Source organism: Candidozyma duobushaemuli (genome assembly GCF_002926085.2).
Source record: "Candidozyma duobushaemuli strain B09383 chromosome Unknown A_B09383, whole genome shotgun sequence".
NCBI classification, from domain to species: domain Eukaryota; kingdom Fungi; phylum Ascomycota; class Pichiomycetes; order Serinales; family Metschnikowiaceae; genus Candidozyma; species Candidozyma duobushaemuli.
The window spans coordinates 572,943-590,894 of NW_020289901.1; the positions used below are offsets into that span (position 1 = coordinate 572,943).

A 17,952-nucleotide genomic window follows, 5' to 3' on the forward strand; every position below is an offset into this window, starting at 1 on the left:
AAATTATGACTTTCGGCAAGTTTGATGTTCTTTGCAACAATACGATGCTCCCGCTATGTTCAGTGGTAGGATCGCTTAATGGTACCTCCATTTTTGATAAAGGGATAGTTCCAGAGTGTTACCCCCGCCCTGTTGAGTTGGCCAACACCATGATCTTCAACTTGGGAGCTGCGTTTATCCACTTTGGCGCTCTTTTGGTGGTGCTCATCATCATTTTCAACGTGAGAAACAAGTACACAGCTATCGGAAGATCTGAACTTCTTCATTTCTTCTACCTTTACCTAGCGCTAACGATAAGCTCCCTTGTCGTGGACTGTGGAGTTACCCCACCAGGATCAGGCAGTTATCCATGGTTTGTGGCGCTTCAACTAGGATTGGTAAGCGCTTTGTGTATCTCCTTGCTTTACAACGGATTTGTGTGCTTCCAGTTCTGGGAGGACGGTCTGACGAGGTCCATGTGGATCTTGCGGCTCCTAAGCATTGTGTGGTTTGTCATAAACTTCGTGATTGCGATGGCAACATTTAATTCATGGGGTTCAGCCTTGGATGATCGGTCAACGACAGCACTCTTCGTTGTTTCATACGTGATCAACGCTATCATCTTGGCTGTCTACGTTGTGTCACAACTTATACTCGTGTTCTTTGCGCTTGACTCGTGGTGGCATTTAGGAGCAATCGTGCTCTTCTGCTTTTTCTTTGTCGCTGGCCAGGTCCTCATGTATGTCTTCAACAACCAGATCTGCCAGGGCACTAAGCATTACGTTGATGGCGTCTTCTTTGCAACGGCATGCAACTTGTTCTCAGTTATGATGATCTATAAGTTTTGGGACATGATCACGTTGGATGATCTTGAATTCTCCGTGGCCAATGTCGAGCAGGGTGTTACAGCATTTGGAGAGCAAGAAAAGCGATACAGTACGCTCTTCTGAGGTACAAGTTGATATAGTGCATATGCTCTTAACGGGCAATTTAAGTTTGGTTTCTGAATTGAATGAATCAGAAGCTCAAGTTGGAATTAGATTGTGGACCTGTAGTTACATAACCCTCTCGCTCGGGTACCTGCAAAGGAAACCCAAGGAGGAGGAAAGAAAAACCTTTGAGAACCTTTTGATGATGCTCTTTGCTTAGTTTCAGCTGTCAAGTTGAATTTTTTCAGTGAGCCCCAGATCTATTTTTATTCTTTGTTTGTGTAAATATACCGTATCTTTGGTCCGAACACAGCACGCCTCTACAATGCCACCAAATCTCGCGAACCGCGCCAAGTGGTGATCAACTTTTTACCTCCAACAATACTGATTTGTCTTTAAGCAATCATGAGCAATCAAGATTCCAATGAGCAATCGGAGGGTGCTAGGCTCCTAGAACTGGAGACCATCAAGACGTTCATGAACACCGATGGGGCTCTTGAGGTGCTCTTGGCTCGTCTCAAACGCTCCATTGGCACTGGTGACGAGATCGCAAAATACGTCAAGAGGAAGGCCCAGATCGAGGATGACCACTACAACCAGCTTAAAAAGTACGCTGGTAATGTGCGTGGCTCTTTGAAGAACACCAAGAACAAGAATGATCTGTTCTCCAATAAGTTGGACCAAATTATTGAGTTTGACGAGCGCCTCTACTCAGTAGGCTCCTCCTACGTCAAGGCCTTGAATACCATGCACGATGAGATCGTGTCATTGGTGAACACTGTGAGTCGAACGCGGAAGAACATTAAGGACGAGGCGAAGAGGAAAGAGAAGGAATGTGCTGACTCCATCCTGATGGCAGAGAAGGCGAAGCAGAAATACTACCATTGTTGTGATGACCTAGAGCGCTTGAAGATGTCTGATCCCAACAAAAAGTCCTTCCTCAAGAGTAAACCAGAGGAGGAGGAGTTACAAAGGAAGGTGGACTTGGCTGATCAAGATTACAAGACTAAAGTTTCTGCGTGCAAGAAATTGAAGGACGAGATGTTGATGATTTACAGACCAACCAACACGAAAAAGTTGAAGAATTTGATCTTGGAGATGGATATTGCCTTGAATGTGCAATTGCAAAAGTTTGCTACCTGGAGCGAGACTCTTATCATGAACTCAGGTGTGTTGATCAGCCCCTTACAAGCCGATAAACAGTCCATGAAGGCAATTGCAGCAAGCATTGATAACGAGCTCGACTTGTACAACTACATCTCGAAGAACTCCAACAACCCCACGAACAAGCTGTTGACGCCTGTGGAGTATACACCTCACCCATCGTTTGCAAAGCACACCAAGCCAGCGAAACCATTTTTCAATAACACCAACAGCTCAAACAATCTCAATGCTAACAACGGCAATAATGCTCCTAGCAAGTCGGCCAGCAGTGGAAATTTAGCACCCACCCAATCCCTGCAATCTCAGAACCAGAGAAATAGTAGCCTGAACTCAAACCTGGGCCCTGAATATTCAAAGACACCTGCCACACCCGCTGAAAGTACCGCAAGTACATTCACATACAGCTCGTTAGATCCCAGTAATCATCAGAGCGACTTGACTGGTCCTAAATCTTTGAGCCAAGTGAATCAGTACGCCCAACCTACATTTGGTGTTTCTATCGAAGAAGTGATACAGTACGCCGGTATTGACAATGTGCCTCTTGTCGTCAAACGTTGTATTGATGTCATTGAAAGTTATGGTCTAGACATCGAGGGTATCTACCGTACTAGTGGCAACAAAACAACGGTACAACATCTCAAAGAGTCAATTGATTCAAACTTCGCCAACTACTTGTTGATTGGCAACAACATCGATCCAAATAATGTGTTGGATGCGGACATCTACTGTACCGCTTCGCTTATGAAAATCTACTTCGCCTCCTTGCCAGAGCCCCTTTTGACTACTGCCTGTTACCAGTCATTCATTGAGACAGTCAAGTCAACAGACGAAACCTTCATTGCGAAGAAATTGCACCACTTGGTTTACAACTTGCCTGACGGTGCATACTTCACCTTGAGGGCTTTAATCTTCCATTTGAACAAGGTTGCTGCCCACCAGCATAACAACCGTATGACAGCCAAGTCTTTGGCGATCATTTGGGGGCCCGCCCTCCTTAACGACAACTCGATGTCGCCGCAAGACTTGAGTCATAAGACAAAGGTGGTGGAAGAGTTAATGTTGATTGCTAATGAAATTTTCGATGCTGATGAATGATTTATGTTATGACCAAGTGAATCACTCGCTTTGATCTCAGGATATACGAAATTTAAAGACCCAGAGATATTTGTAGTATTAGTACATCATATGACTAGAAGATGGCCTTCCGTTACGATCATCATGGGACCATTGCTGACCAGAGCCTGGTCTTTCATACCTATCAGTGTGCCTCCCGTTGTTGGCACGTCCGCGGTAGCTGTCTCTTTCACGAGTCGGTAGATTGAAGCGTGGAGGTCTTGCTTGCCTAGGTGGTGCTGCTAGCTGTTTAACCTTGAAGTTGTTCTTGTAAGCGAGTTCCTTCTCTGCCTGCTCCCTTTGCTTCCTCTCCGCTTCTTCTTTCTGCGCCCTGGCTTCTTCCTCTAGCTGTTTCGCATAATCCTCATCACTAATCCCAAGCGCCTTACGTCGTATATCCTTGAGCTCAACCTTGAGGCTATCATGGAATTCTGGTGAGTCAATAATCTTCTCCTGAATATCCTTGTCGACAATATCTAGAATGTTTGAGCCGGAGTTATTGCTTATAATCTCACCTTGTATTAAAGCAGCCATCTTACCCTTGTTCTTCATTAGTATGGAAGGGTCTGCTTTTATCTTAGATTCTACCATAAGCTTTAACTTAAGGAGAAGGTTGGAATGCGTCTGTGAGGTCTTGAAGTTTGCAAGCAAGCGTTTCCGCTGTTTGTCAAACGAGCCGTTCTTTTTATATATCAGTGTAAGATATTTGTTATCTATCTTTTGGGGTAGATCAGCCTGGTTGGGCATTATTGTGATGATGTTTTGAGTCGTGTGGGAGGAACTGGGGCTGCAATTTGATATAAGTATCGCGCTCTCAAACCTGCCCATACAAACCAGACCCTTCATGGATAGAGTGCTTGATTTTGGCAACAGCAACAGCAGTACTGATTATCAGGGAATGCAGTCCCATTTGGGGTCTGGTGTTACGCCTGCACTGCAACGCAATATTCTAGAGACCAGGGGAAAGAGACACAAGAGTAAGAGGACGCAAGATCACGAGTCCACAAAATGCCAAAAGCAGTTGGAAACAATCAGAATACTGTTGGAGCATGTCATTGATTCAGTTGTACTGGGAAATGATGAGAGCTTCTCGTTTGCACGTGTGAATAGAGAGGTGATTGCATTATCGACATACAAGCACTCAGAACAAGCACGTCTCAGTGACTATATCTTCCGAAAGTTGAATCAAGAATTTGAGAATCTACAATCGAAGCTTACTTGGGATTCTCTCGAGACGGGATCTGCTGGTCAGACATTCCTCAGGGAACTCAATGCATGGGATGATAAGTTGAAATGCCTTCTGAGGCTTTTCATCTTCCTTGATAGAGTTTATCTTTTCCAACATACAAAGAAAAAACCAATAAGGGATCACGGCCTACGTCTTTTTGCTTCAGCTTTATTTGACTCCAGCTCCAGGTGCTCCTTGTTAGAACAGGTATTAAAGGATTTGCATCTCAACATCATTAATCGTTCGAAATCGGAACATCTGGATTGGTACAACTACGATACTTTGAGACAATTTGCCGAGTATTACGAGCGACTCATATTCGAGGAGCACACCAGCTATTATTTCATCTCTGATATCTTTTTATCCAACTACGAGTTGTGCAAAGAGGATTGGTGGGAAGACCCTCGAACTTTCGTCAGCAATATTTTTGATAGCATGAGAAAAGACATAAGCTTCATGAAGGCCCTTGGACTTCAAGATATGGCAGCAAGTTTTGCTAAGGAGGTTTTGCGAAAAACAATAATTCCCGACCTCTCTGAGGTGTTGAGCTCATGCGTACCAGCCTTGATGGAGGACGAAAGAGAATTCGAATTGGGAATCTTGACAAAGCTTCTTCATATCGAGGAGGTTCATAGCAACTGCAATAATGTGAAGCAAGTCGCCTTCCATCTTCGGAACTATGTCGCAGCCAAGACCATTGAACTCATCAAATATGATGCATTTGCAAGTAAAGACCTATTACCTGAAGTTGTCAAGCTCAGGCTTAAGCTACTGGAGTCTTGCTCTCGAGCAAACCTTCACGCTCCCGGTGACTTTGACTTCGAAGTCAGAAGCGCCATATCCAATATATTATCGCTGCCTGAATATCAGAACAATTCTGTTCTCATGTTCTCAAAATATTGTGAGGCATTTTTCAAGCTGAAGGATGCTGATGCCGTTGAATTCAAAAAGAATATTCAGGTGTTTTTCAAGTTGTTGCAGAACAAGGGTAAGTTCATCAAGATTTACGAAAGAGATCTCTCGAAAAGGTTGCTTTTGGGCAAGAGCTTCAATTATCCGTTGGAGTTTGATCTTGTGGACAACTTGCTTCACGAGGTTGGTGATAATTTGGATGGTACCAATCTCAAGGCGATGATTCAAGATGTGAAGCAATCTGACACTGAGTTCAGGCATGACTATGGATCAGCGGAGATATTCCCTCTCGTTTTGAAGAAGTCCAATTGGCCAGCTATCCCGAAGCAAGCAACTGAGCTCAAAATACCTCCAGAGCTAGACGAAATCTTGGTTACATTTACCGAGAAATTTCGCCAGAGTGATGCAAAGGGAGAATACAAGAATCTTGACTGGAGCAATTATTTATTACATCAGCTTACAATTCTGGTCAACTTCGATAAAGGCCCGAAAGAACTTCAAGTCAATCTCCTTCAAGCAATCGTCATTCTCCAATTCTCTGAACATGATACCCTATCGTTTGCGCAATTTGTGGAAGAGACCAGAATGGAACAAAAGCTCTTGAAAAGAGTCATAGCATCCTTGAGCTCAAGCAAATTTCCCTTCTTGATCGAAGACAATGACGGTTTCTCGTTCAATTACGCATTCTGGGATAAGGCTGCAAAGCTTCGACCACCTATGGCAAGAGAGAAGGAGGCTGTCGTGGAAGAAGCCTTCAAAAAGGCGGAAAGAAGAGATAGAGATGATGAGATTACCGCAGCTGTTTGTAATATTTTGAAACAGAAGGGCTCAATTCTATACCCCGAGCTCATGGGCCAGGTGTTGATGAGGCTCAAGCCTCGTGGAGAAGTCCTGATAACTGATATCAAGAGAAGAGTGGAATATCTTATAACGCAGCACTTTGCTAAGCGGTCTGAAGACGGACAAACGCTTCACTACATTCCATAGATCAGAATACTTTTCGTTCATTTATGTGCATTATGTCTAGTTTAAACTGGAACCTCCTCTGGGTCTGGGTTGTGAATCCAGTGGTCACCAAAGTATGGGATCTTTGAGTAAAAGGTCTGCTGGAACAAAGGCCAGTTGTCAGTGAAAGTTGCAACAGCGGCACCGGCGGCACCACCCCAAAGAACCAAATCCTTGCCGTAAGCCTTGGCAGCGGTGAAGTTGAAAGGGATCTTGGTAACCTTGTATGCTGGACCTCTAATGTACTAGCCTGTTAGTAAAATTGCCGTGAGCGTAAATGGTGTATAGTTTGTGCATACCGAAATCATAGTTTGGAAGGTGCTTAACAGATGATTATCATCAACAGTTTTTCTCGCACAGTTATTGGATACGCCCGGTACACACTGCTGCTAACTAGACGGTACATATATGCAGGTCAAGGAATACCTCTGATACTGTTGTTCGAAACAAGATGACCTTGAAACCAGCTAATGGCTAGTCAAATGGTTTAAAGCTCGTCTGATTCTGAGTGACGCAAAGTTTACATTTTTTTCAATCTACAGGCAAGTATCAGAAGTGCTATGCATATGGGTTGCCCCATGATTCGATATGTATGTATGTGAATTTGGCATCGAGCCTGGATTTAACAAGCATCAGGCTGAGAAAGAATGTATTCAACAGTCTGGCCCACGGTCTTCAAAGAGTCGGCCTCGTGGTCTGGGATCTGAATGTTGAACTCATGCTCGACCTCCATAACAACCTCAACGACATCCAAAGAGTCCAAACCCAAGTCAGTCACGAAGTTAGACTTCTCAGAAATGTCTTTAGATGTGACCTTGTCATAGCCTTCCAACAACTCAATGATTCTCTCCCTGGCGATATCTCTCGTCAAGGCAGGGAAGCCAGCATATGTTCTGGAAGCCTGGGCAAACTGTGGAATAGCAAGCTTAGGAGCGACATGAGCACACTGCGTGCGGGGTAAGGCACTGAGTCTCAAGGATCTGGCGAAGGCTGCTTTAAACATTGTTGAAGATGTGCTTATATGCTCTGAATTCTTACTGGAGAATACCCTCGCTATTAGTGGTGTGTGCACGACTAGCTTGAGCTGTGCAACATTTTCGGCCAAACAGTCAGATTGGTTTTAGTTACGAAGAGCCAAAGAATGAAATTTTATTAATAGCAAGCAATACACCAATTTCGATGATGCTTTCGAATTTTGGAGTCCCTACGATGGATTGTGGAAAGTGGATTATCTGCAGTACGCATTCAATTTTTCAATACAGTTTGTTCTCACGACCTAAAAGATCACTAGAGCCATGCTTAGATCATTATTCGGAAGTAGGCTTTCGGCGATGAGCAAGCCGATGATCGGCTCCCAACCTATAACATCATACGTTGGTACCATACGCTCCAATGTGCAACTTGCAAAACTATCCGTACCTTCCGTTGTGAGTCAGTGCCAGAAGAGATATGCCACTTTGAACCAAATAAGAAGTGGTAAGCAAGGATTCCCCACTAAGCCAAACGTTCCAAAAGCCCCACATTTACAAGGAAATCCATTCAAAAAAGGTGTTGTCGTCAGAGTTATGATCTTAAAACCAAAGAAGCCAAACTCGGCTCAAAGAAAATGTTGCAGAGTCAGACTCTCCACCGGTAACGTCATTTCTGCTTTGATCCCTGGAGAAGGCCATAACGTTCAGGAGCATCACGTTGTTCTAGTAAGAGGCGGAAGAGTCCAGGATCTTCCGGGTGTGAAGTACAGATTGGTGAGGGGTGCATTAGATTTGGCTGGTGTGGCCAACAGAACAACCTCGCGTTCCAAGTACGGTGTCAAGAAGCCAAAGGATTAGGGGTCAATCTCACTTGTAAATATTTAGCATAATACACTAGCGTCAGTTTCAATTCTAATTGCGTTTCAAATTTTATACATAGTTACAACCAACTCTATCCATCAGTTTATACTCTTCCAACATCAAACTTACGACCGCTAGCTGTCTTTCTGTTGTCGATAGCCTTGCCATCGTCGTCGACATTCTCCGGCTTTGCTCTGTTTAAGACCTTCAAGAATCCTCTCACTCTGTGTCTCATTCTCGTGTGCATGTACGCCTTAGCACACTTGATATGGTAATGGAAGTAGTTACGGAAGAACTGGATGTAGGATATACAGTTATCTCTGCGTTCTCCCTTGGTCAAGTGTCTTGGGAACAACACAAACGTGACGTATCCCTTATTGTCGTCGTCCTGGCGTTTGCTGACGGCATTCTTGATATCCAAAGGAGGCTCCCTCTGGGTGAACATCACTTGAGGAGCTGTTTGGACAGATCTTTTACGAGCATCAACGAACTCTTGTAAGAAAACCTTACCAAAGATTTTGTCGGTCTCGTCTTTGAAGATAGTGGAGAAAATAACCGTCACACGGTCGAAGGACGGCTTGATGTAAATACACTCATCCTCTCCTCTGTACTTGATGACAAGAACCTCCTCATTCTTTAATTCACCCTTGATCTCCTCGGCATAGGTGTCCTGGTCCTTGAATTGTTCGGCAAGCTGGTCATAACGACTGAAGGCCTTCTCAAAAGCAGAAGCGATTGCGTGTCTCTTCAACAAGGCCAACTCCTCAATCAATTCCTGCTTGATCTCGTCAGACTGAGAAGCCAAAGCTGCCGTGTCCAAAACGAAACTGAAGTTGTAGCCTGCTTCCGTATCATCCACAATGGTCAAAAACTCACCAAACTTCTGGTACTTCAGCTTCAAGTACTCGGAAACACCATATCTTGTCAAGTCATTCCAACATTGCAAATAGACGGAAAGCAAAATTAGCTGTCTGTCTTCCAAAGTGGAAACATGATAGTTGGTGAAATCAAAGTCACTGATAATTCTGTCCAAAGACTTCAATTGGGCATCAGGTGCAGGGAAGATCCGCTCTGTCAACGTCTTTTTAATCAAAAGGTTGCTCTTGTCGATTTGCAACATGTTACTAACGGTGACACTTGGTTGTTACCTCTTGAACAGCGGTGTCCTGGGTTCGGTTGTGCGATACTGCAGAGACTCCGCTCTAGTGTCCCAGCTAAGGCATGGAGCAAATTGCGACACGGAGTTTGACCGCCATTCTAAAATTCAAAATCCACAGAAAACATTTTGATTCTTCATTTAATCTCCTCTGACGCAGAGTTCTTGAGAAAATTTTTAAGAGTTCCAAGAGTTGACACCCGTTTGTTTCTGCTATGCGAAAGCACCTTCACCCTAAATTGGTTGCAAAAAATGAGAGGACCGAAGAATACCGAGATATCGTTTCAATTGAGTTCAGTTTTTGGTCAACTACTGCAAGTCTATCAATGAAGTCGAGAGCCTCAGCTATCTTTTCTTCTCGCCGACTCTACCAAATCTTACACTTGCACATATACCGAGGATCTTTAATGAGCAAAATATATTCTATAATACACAGTGATGATGCGAAATGAACCGAGTATGATGATGTAGATGATAATGATGAGAATAATGATGATGATATAGCGAAAGCCATATGAACAAGGCAATGAGGCGAACCGTGAGATACTTGAGTTCCACATTTATCGCCTGAACCGCTGCGTTGGCAATCCGCCTCTATGGAGCGCAGGTGCATTGACCTTGTTTTTAAGCAAGGAAGAAACGTTCTCCCTGCCCATCATCAGAGCAGCGCCTGCATTGGCAACATTAGCGCCTGGCCTTGACAGCGTTGCACCGGGTTTCTTGGATTGCTCTGCCTTGGCTTCTTTGCGTGCCTTCAAATTCTCCTGAACAACCCGGTCCATGTGTGGGTCAACTCCTCTATTATTGGTGAGCCAAGGAGATTCGAGAAGAACATCGTATTGCGGGCGAAGATCAGGGTTCTTGTTAAGACAGGACTTCACAAATATCTGTGCTTCTTTGGAAAAAAGATTGCTGTCAAGCTTGGGAGGCTCACCATCAACGATAGCACTCAACTGGGAGAAGATGTTATCGAAAGTTTCTGGTGGGTAAGGATAACTACCTGCGGCAATCTCCAAGATCGTGAGACCCAACGACCAAATATCTGATTGCACGGAGTAAGTTGCGTCATCAGGATTCATAGTTTTGATACGCTCTGGGGCCATATATGATTGACATCCGATGTTCGTCTTTGCCAAAGAGGCCACCAAGTTACCGGAGACACCAAAATCACAAAGTTTGACCTTGCCAAGCGAGTTTACCAAGATGTTAGTTGGTTTGACGTCTCTGTGAATGATGTTATGCTTATCCTTGAGTTCTTTGAGGCCACGGATAACACACTCAGTGATATAAGCGAGACATGCTTCGTCACGGACACCATCGCCATAACACTTATCAAGAGATCCACCGTCCATAAACTCCATGCACATGTAGACAGCACCTTCAACAAAAAATGCGCCGTAGAAGTCAACAATATAAGGAGAGTCACATTTATGAAGCACTTCGAGCTCCATAAGAATTTGGGTAAATTTGTTTTCTTCTAATTCGAGACGCACCTCCTTCATGGCCATAAGAACACCGGTAGGTTTATGGAGCACTTTTGAAACTACACCGTAGTTACCACGGCCAAGTTCCTCAAGAAACTGCAATTCGTCAAGAGAAATGTGGAAGGACAGGCCGGAGGAGAAATCGATGCCATCAGAATGCAAGGAAGCCTTTCCTGCAAAGTTAAGGGAGCCCAGCTTGATGTCGACGTACTTGGAGTAGTTAGCGAAAAGGCCCTTGAGTTCTTGGGGAGCGGGCTGATTCGACTCAATGGAGCTGACGTCTGACGTCGGGCTTCTGAGCTGGCGGAAGAGGACTGGTCGTTGAGATTGAGCTTGAAGTCGGGCCGCTTCTTTCGTTCGGAAAGGCGTCTCGCAAGCTCGCCCGTGGAGTTTAAATGAGGAGGATGGGGAGGGTGGTTCGGTTCAGGGGTGGAGGAGCCCATGTTTTTCATGTTGAGCTTCATACCGCGTCTTTGCGAGAGGGATGGTTTTTTCGCCAAGTCGAACGAGGGCTTCTGGGAGGGCAGCATTTGGCCCTTGGGGATGTCGTGCGGCGGCAGCTCGATGGACGGAGAAGGGACAAGGGTCAGTTTGGGGACCAGGTTCTCGGAGGCAGTTTTGGTGTAAGGTAAAGGGGCAAGGGCTTAGCAGGCAAATGCATCAGAGACTGGGACGCCGAAGGCAGACGGCCCTCCTTGGGAGACTCCTTGAGAGTCTGGGAGGCCCTCTTCTGCTGGAAAGCAAGTATTCTGGCGTGAACGTCGCTGCTCAAAGGCCCGTGGGCAGTGGCCACTGGAGGGGAGCTCTGGCCATCGTAAGGCTTGGGTGTCAGCACGGAAAGCTTCAGTAGCCTGGCGGCCGAGTCTTCCGGGTCTGAGTTGTCGGCCATGCTGCGGTTATGAAAGGAAAGTGTGCCAGCAAGAAGAAATATGAGGACCGATGTGGTGAGACGATTGGGGAGGTTTGGCGCGACGGCGCACAGCGTATAAGCGGTGGCAGCGCAAATACAGTCTTCAGGCGGGCACGAGCAACCCCAAGCAGGCCACTTATTTGAATATACGGGGGTTTAGACAGTGGGAAGAAAAAGAGGCTAAAAATGTAATTTGCTTGAAAGTTTTTTTGAAAAAAATGCCGCTGGGCCTTGATCGACAGGTGTCGCTTAGGGCTTGTTCGAAACAATGGCAGGGAGCCAGGGCAGACATGCTAGACACACTGGCAGGCAGGACACTGAGCACTAGAGGTCGTTCGCAGCAACAGGCGCCACGGGGCTGCACTAGCGTCAGGGTCCCAAATTAAGCGAAAAGGCGAATGACATTTTTTGCTTCACTTTTGAAATTTTTTTTAGTTTTGCATTCGCAAGAGCAAAGCCACGGAGCATTCGGACGGGGCTGGGCCGCTTAGAAGGACAGAGATGGTGCATAGTGCAGACCTGGATAGTTGTGGTGGGGGCTGGTTGCGAAAAGAAGCCTGGCGGTAGAACAATGGAGCTACGGGAGGCTGAGGGACTAATCAGTAGGAGAAAAGTCTCTTGGTTGGCGTTGAAAATCCACGAATTCAGCACCCATTTCAAGGAGAAACTTCGCCAGGTCTGCAAGTTCTACCGGTGCATTTAGTTGTTTGCCGGGAAAGGCTACTTTTACCGGTGAACGCCCTATTGGGTGCGCCCACTCACCAATTTTGCAACCAAAGATAGACAGCCCCACAAAAATAGAAATGCCGTAGATCCAACGGACCCTTGCGGAGGACTACAGCCACATCTGGCATTGGCAAAAATCGTACCGTGCATGCTTCTCGGTTCGGAACATCTCCTGCCGCTTCCATCCATCGGACCCGCCGTTTCCGAAGTTTCCTTCTCCGATGGACGTCCCGCTTTCCTCCACCTGGAAAATTCAGGCGTCTGGCAGCCTCGGAGAACTGGCCCGAACTATCCGACGCGTCGCCCGCCTGCACCACCAAAACAAACCAAAAATAATTCATCTTCTCAATGGATGCCTTAATTTTGCTGCAGTTGGGTTTTTGCGTCTCATTAGCGACTTTTCTTCTTTGCTCTGTTGTAGTGTGCTGTGGAAGCACCTTAAGCTACCGCCGCGCGAAGCCGCGATGTCTCTTGCTGCTAGTACCCCAACCGCATGGCCAATGCTTTGCAAATCCAGATTTGTGACCTCGATGCGTACCAGCACGTAGCCACGCCGTTGGATCAGCTCTATGGGCTTGTTTCCAAGGTTCCGTTTGTCCGCATATACGGAGCCCTCAAGGTCGAGGCAGCCTCCAATCTCGCCTACAACGTTCTAGTCCATGTCCACAATTACTATCCTTACTTTTACATCGACTGTCCGCCACGGCAGCTAGACGAGGCTTACTTGAGCAGGCTCAAGAACCATTTTGATATCAAGATTCACGAGTCTTTCCAGAGAAAACCCGTGGAGGACGATGACTCAGATAGCGAGATGGAAGACAAACCTCCCTGAACTTTGTGGCTGCAGTGGAGTACTGTCGGGGTGCACCTGTCTACGGCTACCACCTTGGTTACAAGCAGGTGCTCAAGGTGCTGCTTCTTCTGCCTCTTTACAAGACGAGACTTGTGAAGCTTATCACGTCGCACAAGGTCGATGTGTGGAACTACGACGGCAACCTCAAAAAATCCCACGGCGCACCAAATCTCTATGAAGCTCACATCCCTTTCACATCGCAGTTTCTCGCCGACTTCAACTTGTATGGTTGCGGGTTTCTCAACGTAGAGAAGTGTCACTTCCGTCTGCCTTTAGTCACACCCTCCCAGTACGACCTACTGCCTTTGAAAGACCATCTTCGGCATTCGATCAACAAGGGCAATGTCTTGAGTGGCGCCCGCTACCCCCGTATTGGTCGGTCTCTTCTCGAGCTTGACATCTCGGCGGGTGACGTCCTCAATAGGGCCAATCTTGTGGAGAGGACGAACCACAACGATCTCTCCGAATTCAACAAGACAATGCCCAGTGAACATATCTATTTATCCTCTTTGAAATTTACATTCGAAGATCTCAAGTATCAATGCACCCTTCGGAACATGAACGATACTTCCCAATTGCTCCACAAGCTGTACTCGCAAGTTTTCACTAAGATTGGCCAGGATGGCTACCAGGAATGGGAAACTTCTGCTCGATATCGAGAACTCGTGGCGTATGTCGCAAGACTCAACGCTGCCACGAAATTTAATGACGCTAACGACTATTATGACCATCTAATCAAACCTACATTACCTAAAAACGTACCGACTTGCTTTGAAAGCGTGGATCGTGATGCCCGAAGGGACCGCTTTCAAAATCTTTCTTTACTCAACTATCGTGATGACTTGGTTCAGTGGTCTTCATATGATGATTTGTTCACCATAGACGAAGCAGCAACTGCTACAACCTTTTCCGACTCCAATACCGCAGACCCTCCAGCGAGTAAGCAGAATAGTTCTGAAGTCGATGGATCCCCTTCTCCATCTCAAAATCCTCGTCCATTAGACATAGCGCTATCCTCTCCTGACTTGCTGCTGCCAAATTCTAGTCAATTTGAAACACACCCTACTTTTGACCCACAATCCATTAACGTTCACTTAAGCCAGCGAAAACGGCCTTTTTCTCAAGTTGAGGGAAGTGAAACCAACTCACTGCTATCTACTATCACGCAAACGCTGCATTTGATCGTCCGGAATCCCCAGCATATTTACGAACTCCCAGTTCCTCCATCACTCCAAAAGTCGGCTTTCATGAAGACTATGCGTCAATCAGGATTATTAGACATAGAATACCGGGATCCCGCCTATTTCAAGAAGGAAGATGTTCACCTAAAACCCCTTGTGTTTGCCAACAAAAAAATCATAGTGCCTTATGCTGGAGACGACTCACTATCGCCCTACGAATTTAGAGGGACAAGCTGTGGATTATTAGAAACAGATGAGCCGCCAAAACAGACTGTGAGTGTTAGCAAACCTCAATTGTGGCAGTACAGCATAGAAGCGCCATCCAAAAAGTCTATTAAAACATGGGTTCAAAGCACTGAAAGTAACCTTCAGTATAAAAGGGAGAGATTTCGATCTCAAATTGAACCTGCTGTGACACAAACTTATGACTTCAAGTACTCTTACCGAAGCGACAAAGTTGCGAGGAACCCCAGTGGTTTTCTTAATATGACCAATTTTCATATGGAGGTTCACGTCAATACCAACTCACAGAGACAAGCAGACCCGAACGTTGACTCTGTAAGAGCCATAATCTACCATTTTGATGACGCCAATGCCATGTATCGCGAAGACCCACGGACTACGGCTATCTTCATATGTCTCGAAGGTCTTGACTACTACATTTTCCTGAAGTTATTTGCGGCGGTAGCAGAATCTTTAAAAATTGCAATTGAAATTTTTACATCTGAAAAAGAGATGATAAACACATTTCTAGACGTCTTCGATGTCTTTGATCCTGACATCCTTTCAGGATATGAGATCAATGCCTCAAGCTGGGGCTATTTAGCAGAGCGAGTTTTCGTAAACTACGAAACGAATCTTCTAGCTCGTCTCAGCAGATCTACTTTCAAAAGCAATGGAAAATTTGGTGATCGCTGGGGTTACACACATACATCTGCACTTAAAATCAATGGTCGTCATTTACTCAATATCTGGAGAGTCCTACGTTCGGAGTTGAGTTTGACTGGCTACACTCTTGAAAATGTATGTTTCCATTTACTTCATCAGACCCTCCCACGAGTTAGGAATCTGGATCTCAGTCAATGGTTCACTAGCGGCAACTTCAATAATACATTTATGTTTTGCAAATACTATGTGCATCGTCTTGGATTGACGTTGAAGATCATGAACGTCCAGGAGATGATTTTGCGAAATGTGGAGCAGTCGAGATTGATAGGCATTGATTTCAACTCCAATTTCTATCGTGGCTCTCAATTCAAGGTTGAGTCGATTTTGTTGCGAATTGCCAAAGAAGAGAATATGCTTCTTAATTCTCCTTCCAAAGAACAAGTACATGACATGCGTGCCTTGGATTCCATCCCCTTGATCATGGAGCCTGATTCTAACTTTTACAAATCTCCGTTGGTTGTCCTAGATTTCCAATCGTTATATCCATCGATAATGATTGCGTATAACTATTGCTATTCAACATTATTGGGCCCGATAGAGGGCTTCCAACAGGGTAAAAATGTGGTGGGATATCTTCCACACCTCAACATTCCGCACGGCATCGTCGACATCTTACTCAAGAATGGAGGTATTAACGTATCTCCGAATGGAATGATGTTTGTCTCTGCCAAGTTCAGAAAATCAATTCTTTCTCGGATGCTACAAGAAATGCTCAACATGAGAATTAATGTGAGGGCGGTGGCGGGTGCATTTCGTGAGGATGTAGAGCTCGCAAAGCTTTACAACCTGAAGCAAATCGCATTGAAATTAATTGCCAATGTTACATATGGATACACATCGGCCAGCTTCAGTGGTCGAATGCCGAACTCTGATATTGCGGATGCCATCGTGTCAACTGGCCGAGAAATCCTCACCAAGTCCATTGCAATGATAGAGGATAGCGGGTGTGATGCTAAAGTTGTATACGGAGATACCGACTCATTGTTTGTCTACTTCCCCGGCAGGTCTAAGGAAAAGGCGTTTGAGTTGGGAAAGCAGCTTGCAAGAGATGTGACTGACTTTTTTCCGGATCCCATCAAACTAAAATTCGAGAAGGTGTATCATCCCTGTGTTTTACTCGCTAAAAAACGTTATGTGGGTCTGTGCTTTGAGTTCGAAGATCAAACTCTACCTAAATTTGAAGCAAAGGGAATCGAGACAATCCGAAGAGATGGTATTCCAGCGCAGCTGAAAATGGTTGGCAAGACGTTGCGAATCCTTTTTGAGACAAAAGATCTCTCGAAGGTGAAACTGTATACCGTTGAACAATTCCAAAAGATTTTTTTCAACAAGGTGAACGTCAAAGACTTCTGTTTCGCCAAAGAGGTGCGATACGGTTCTTACAAGAATGAGAAGTATCTACCGCCTGGAGCGATCATTGCAAAGAAAAATACTTTGAAAGACCCCAGGAATGAGCCGCAATATCGTGAGCGTATTCCGTATCTTGTTATACGTGACTCCAGAAAGGAAAGGATCAAGGATCGATGCGTCACTCCTGAAGAATACGTTTCGTCCTATAGTACAGATAATCCGTTAGAGCTTGATTTCGAATATTACATTACGAGAGTGTTGATCCCACCATTGGAAAGAATCTTCAACTTAATTGGTGTCAACATCCAAGAATGGTATAGAGAGATGCCAAAGTCGACAAGACAACTTGCTATCAAGAAGAGAGACATCACTAAGATAAGCGAATTTGTACAATCTGAGCAGTGCTACTTATGTGAAGGCAACCTAAGAGATTCTCCCTCGAGGTACCTCTGCCAAAACTGCCTTGGCGCTGAGCTTGGTCTTATAACTGATGTTATTTCGATGGTCAAACAGAAAGAATCTCAGGTCATAGATTATGAGAGCATTTGCGTCGCATGTAACAAACGCAACTTTACCAACGTAAGTAGCGTGGAATACGTGCGATATTGCTCTAATAGCGACTGCCAGATATACTACGGCCGGGTGAAAGCTTCCAGGGAATTAGATCATATTCTCAAAGGAAGCGATCATGTACTTGATGAGCTAAACCTACAATGGTAATCAAAATGAGATCATATATTTATGTGGAACATCTGGCACCGTTGTAGCGTAAGTCAGACATAGTCGCGTCAACTCTTGTGAGGAGCGCCTATTATCAATGACGTTAGCTTAGGGCCGTCATGGACCACTTAAATGCAAGATAACCAAACATTTCAAGAGCAACGCCAGATAATAAATCAAAAAGAATTAGAAGACAAAAAACCCAAAACAGCTTATTTTTTTGAGTTTTTTTGTTTTCTATTTTTTTCCTTTTTTTTTTTTTTTTTTTTAATTTCTGGCTTTTTTTTTTTTTTTTTTTTTTGGTCTTGAATGTCAGCATAAATCTTGTCCGAATCTCAATTCGGCTTTTTAAATTTTTTTTTTTCTTTTTTCTTTTCCTTTTTCTTGATTTTTCGTTTCTCGTTGTATATCCCTTGTTTTTCCCAATTAATAAATTCCATCCTAAACCGCCCTGATATATTT

General features: G+C 44.9%; 9 protein-coding genes across 9 annotated transcripts; 5 read left to right on the forward strand and 4 right to left on the reverse strand. All coding sequences in view use genetic code 12, as the record gives it.

Annotated features, from left to right (window-relative positions):
• Positions 1 to 5: 5 nt before the first annotated feature.
• Positions 6 to 929, forward strand: CHS7 (Chs7p; the record flags this gene model as incomplete). The annotated part of the gene is made up of 1 exon (XM_025478838.1): positions 6 to 929. One exon carries the CDS (start codon positions 6 to 8, stop codon positions 927 to 929), a length of 924 nt encoding a protein of 307 aa, XP_025338311.1.
• A 384-nt stretch (positions 930 to 1,313) lies between these two features.
• RGD1 (Rgd1p) lies at positions 1,314 to 3,167 on the forward strand (the record flags this gene model as incomplete). Its single annotated transcript, XM_025478839.1, has 1 exon — positions 1,314 to 3,167. The coding sequence occupies one exon, from the start codon at positions 1,314 to 1,316 to the stop codon at positions 3,165 to 3,167; it is 1,854 nt and encodes a 617-aa protein (XP_025338312.1).
• A 78-nt stretch (positions 3,168 to 3,245) lies between these two features.
• Positions 3,246 to 3,932, reverse strand: CXQ87_000258 (uncharacterized protein; the record flags this gene model as incomplete). The annotated part of the gene is made up of 1 exon (XM_025478840.1): positions 3,246 to 3,932. The coding sequence occupies one exon, from the start codon at positions 3,930 to 3,932 to the stop codon at positions 3,246 to 3,248; it is 687 nt and encodes a 228-aa protein (XP_025338313.1).
• A 97-nt stretch (positions 3,933 to 4,029) lies between these two features.
• RTT101 (cullin) lies at positions 4,030 to 6,312 on the forward strand (the record flags this gene model as incomplete). The annotated part of the gene is made up of 1 exon (XM_025478841.1): positions 4,030 to 6,312. One exon carries the CDS (start codon positions 4,030 to 4,032, stop codon positions 6,310 to 6,312), a length of 2,283 nt encoding a protein of 760 aa, XP_025338314.1.
• A 41-nt stretch (positions 6,313 to 6,353) lies between these two features.
• CXQ87_000260 (acyl carrier protein) lies at positions 6,354 to 7,333 on the reverse strand (the record flags this gene model as incomplete). Its single annotated transcript, XM_025478842.1, has 2 exons — positions 6,354 to 6,565; positions 6,958 to 7,333. The coding sequence occupies 2 exons, from the start codon at positions 7,331 to 7,333 to the stop codon at positions 6,354 to 6,356; spliced, it is 588 nt and encodes a 195-aa protein (XP_025338315.1).
• A 328-nt stretch (positions 7,334 to 7,661) lies between these two features.
• Positions 7,662 to 8,159, forward strand: CXQ87_000261 (mitochondrial 37S ribosomal protein uS12m; the record flags this gene model as incomplete). Its single annotated transcript, XM_025478843.1, has 1 exon — positions 7,662 to 8,159. The coding sequence occupies one exon, from the start codon at positions 7,662 to 7,664 to the stop codon at positions 8,157 to 8,159; it is 498 nt and encodes a 165-aa protein (XP_025338316.1).
• A 106-nt stretch (positions 8,160 to 8,265) lies between these two features.
• Positions 8,266 to 9,282, reverse strand: ARC35 (Arc35p; the record flags this gene model as incomplete). Its single annotated transcript, XM_025478844.1, has 1 exon — positions 8,266 to 9,282. One exon carries the CDS (start codon positions 9,280 to 9,282, stop codon positions 8,266 to 8,268), a length of 1,017 nt encoding a protein of 338 aa, XP_025338317.1.
• Positions 9,283 to 9,878: 596 nt separating this feature from the next.
• On the reverse strand, positions 9,879 to 11,691 carry PBS2 (mitogen-activated protein kinase kinase; the record flags this gene model as incomplete). The annotated part of the gene is made up of 3 exons (XM_025478845.1): positions 9,879 to 11,094; positions 11,118 to 11,445; positions 11,490 to 11,691. 3 exons carry the CDS (start codon positions 11,689 to 11,691, stop codon positions 9,879 to 9,881), a joined length of 1,746 nt encoding a protein of 581 aa, XP_025338318.1.
• A 1,240-nt stretch (positions 11,692 to 12,931) lies between these two features.
• Positions 12,932 to 17,357, forward strand: REV3 (Rev3p; the record flags this gene model as incomplete). Its single annotated transcript, XM_025478846.1, has 4 exons — positions 12,932 to 13,222; positions 13,246 to 14,379; positions 15,004 to 17,319; positions 17,355 to 17,357. 4 exons carry the CDS (start codon positions 12,932 to 12,934, stop codon positions 17,355 to 17,357), a joined length of 3,744 nt encoding a protein of 1,247 aa, XP_025338319.1.
• Between the last annotated feature and the right edge of the window lie 595 nt (positions 17,358 to 17,952).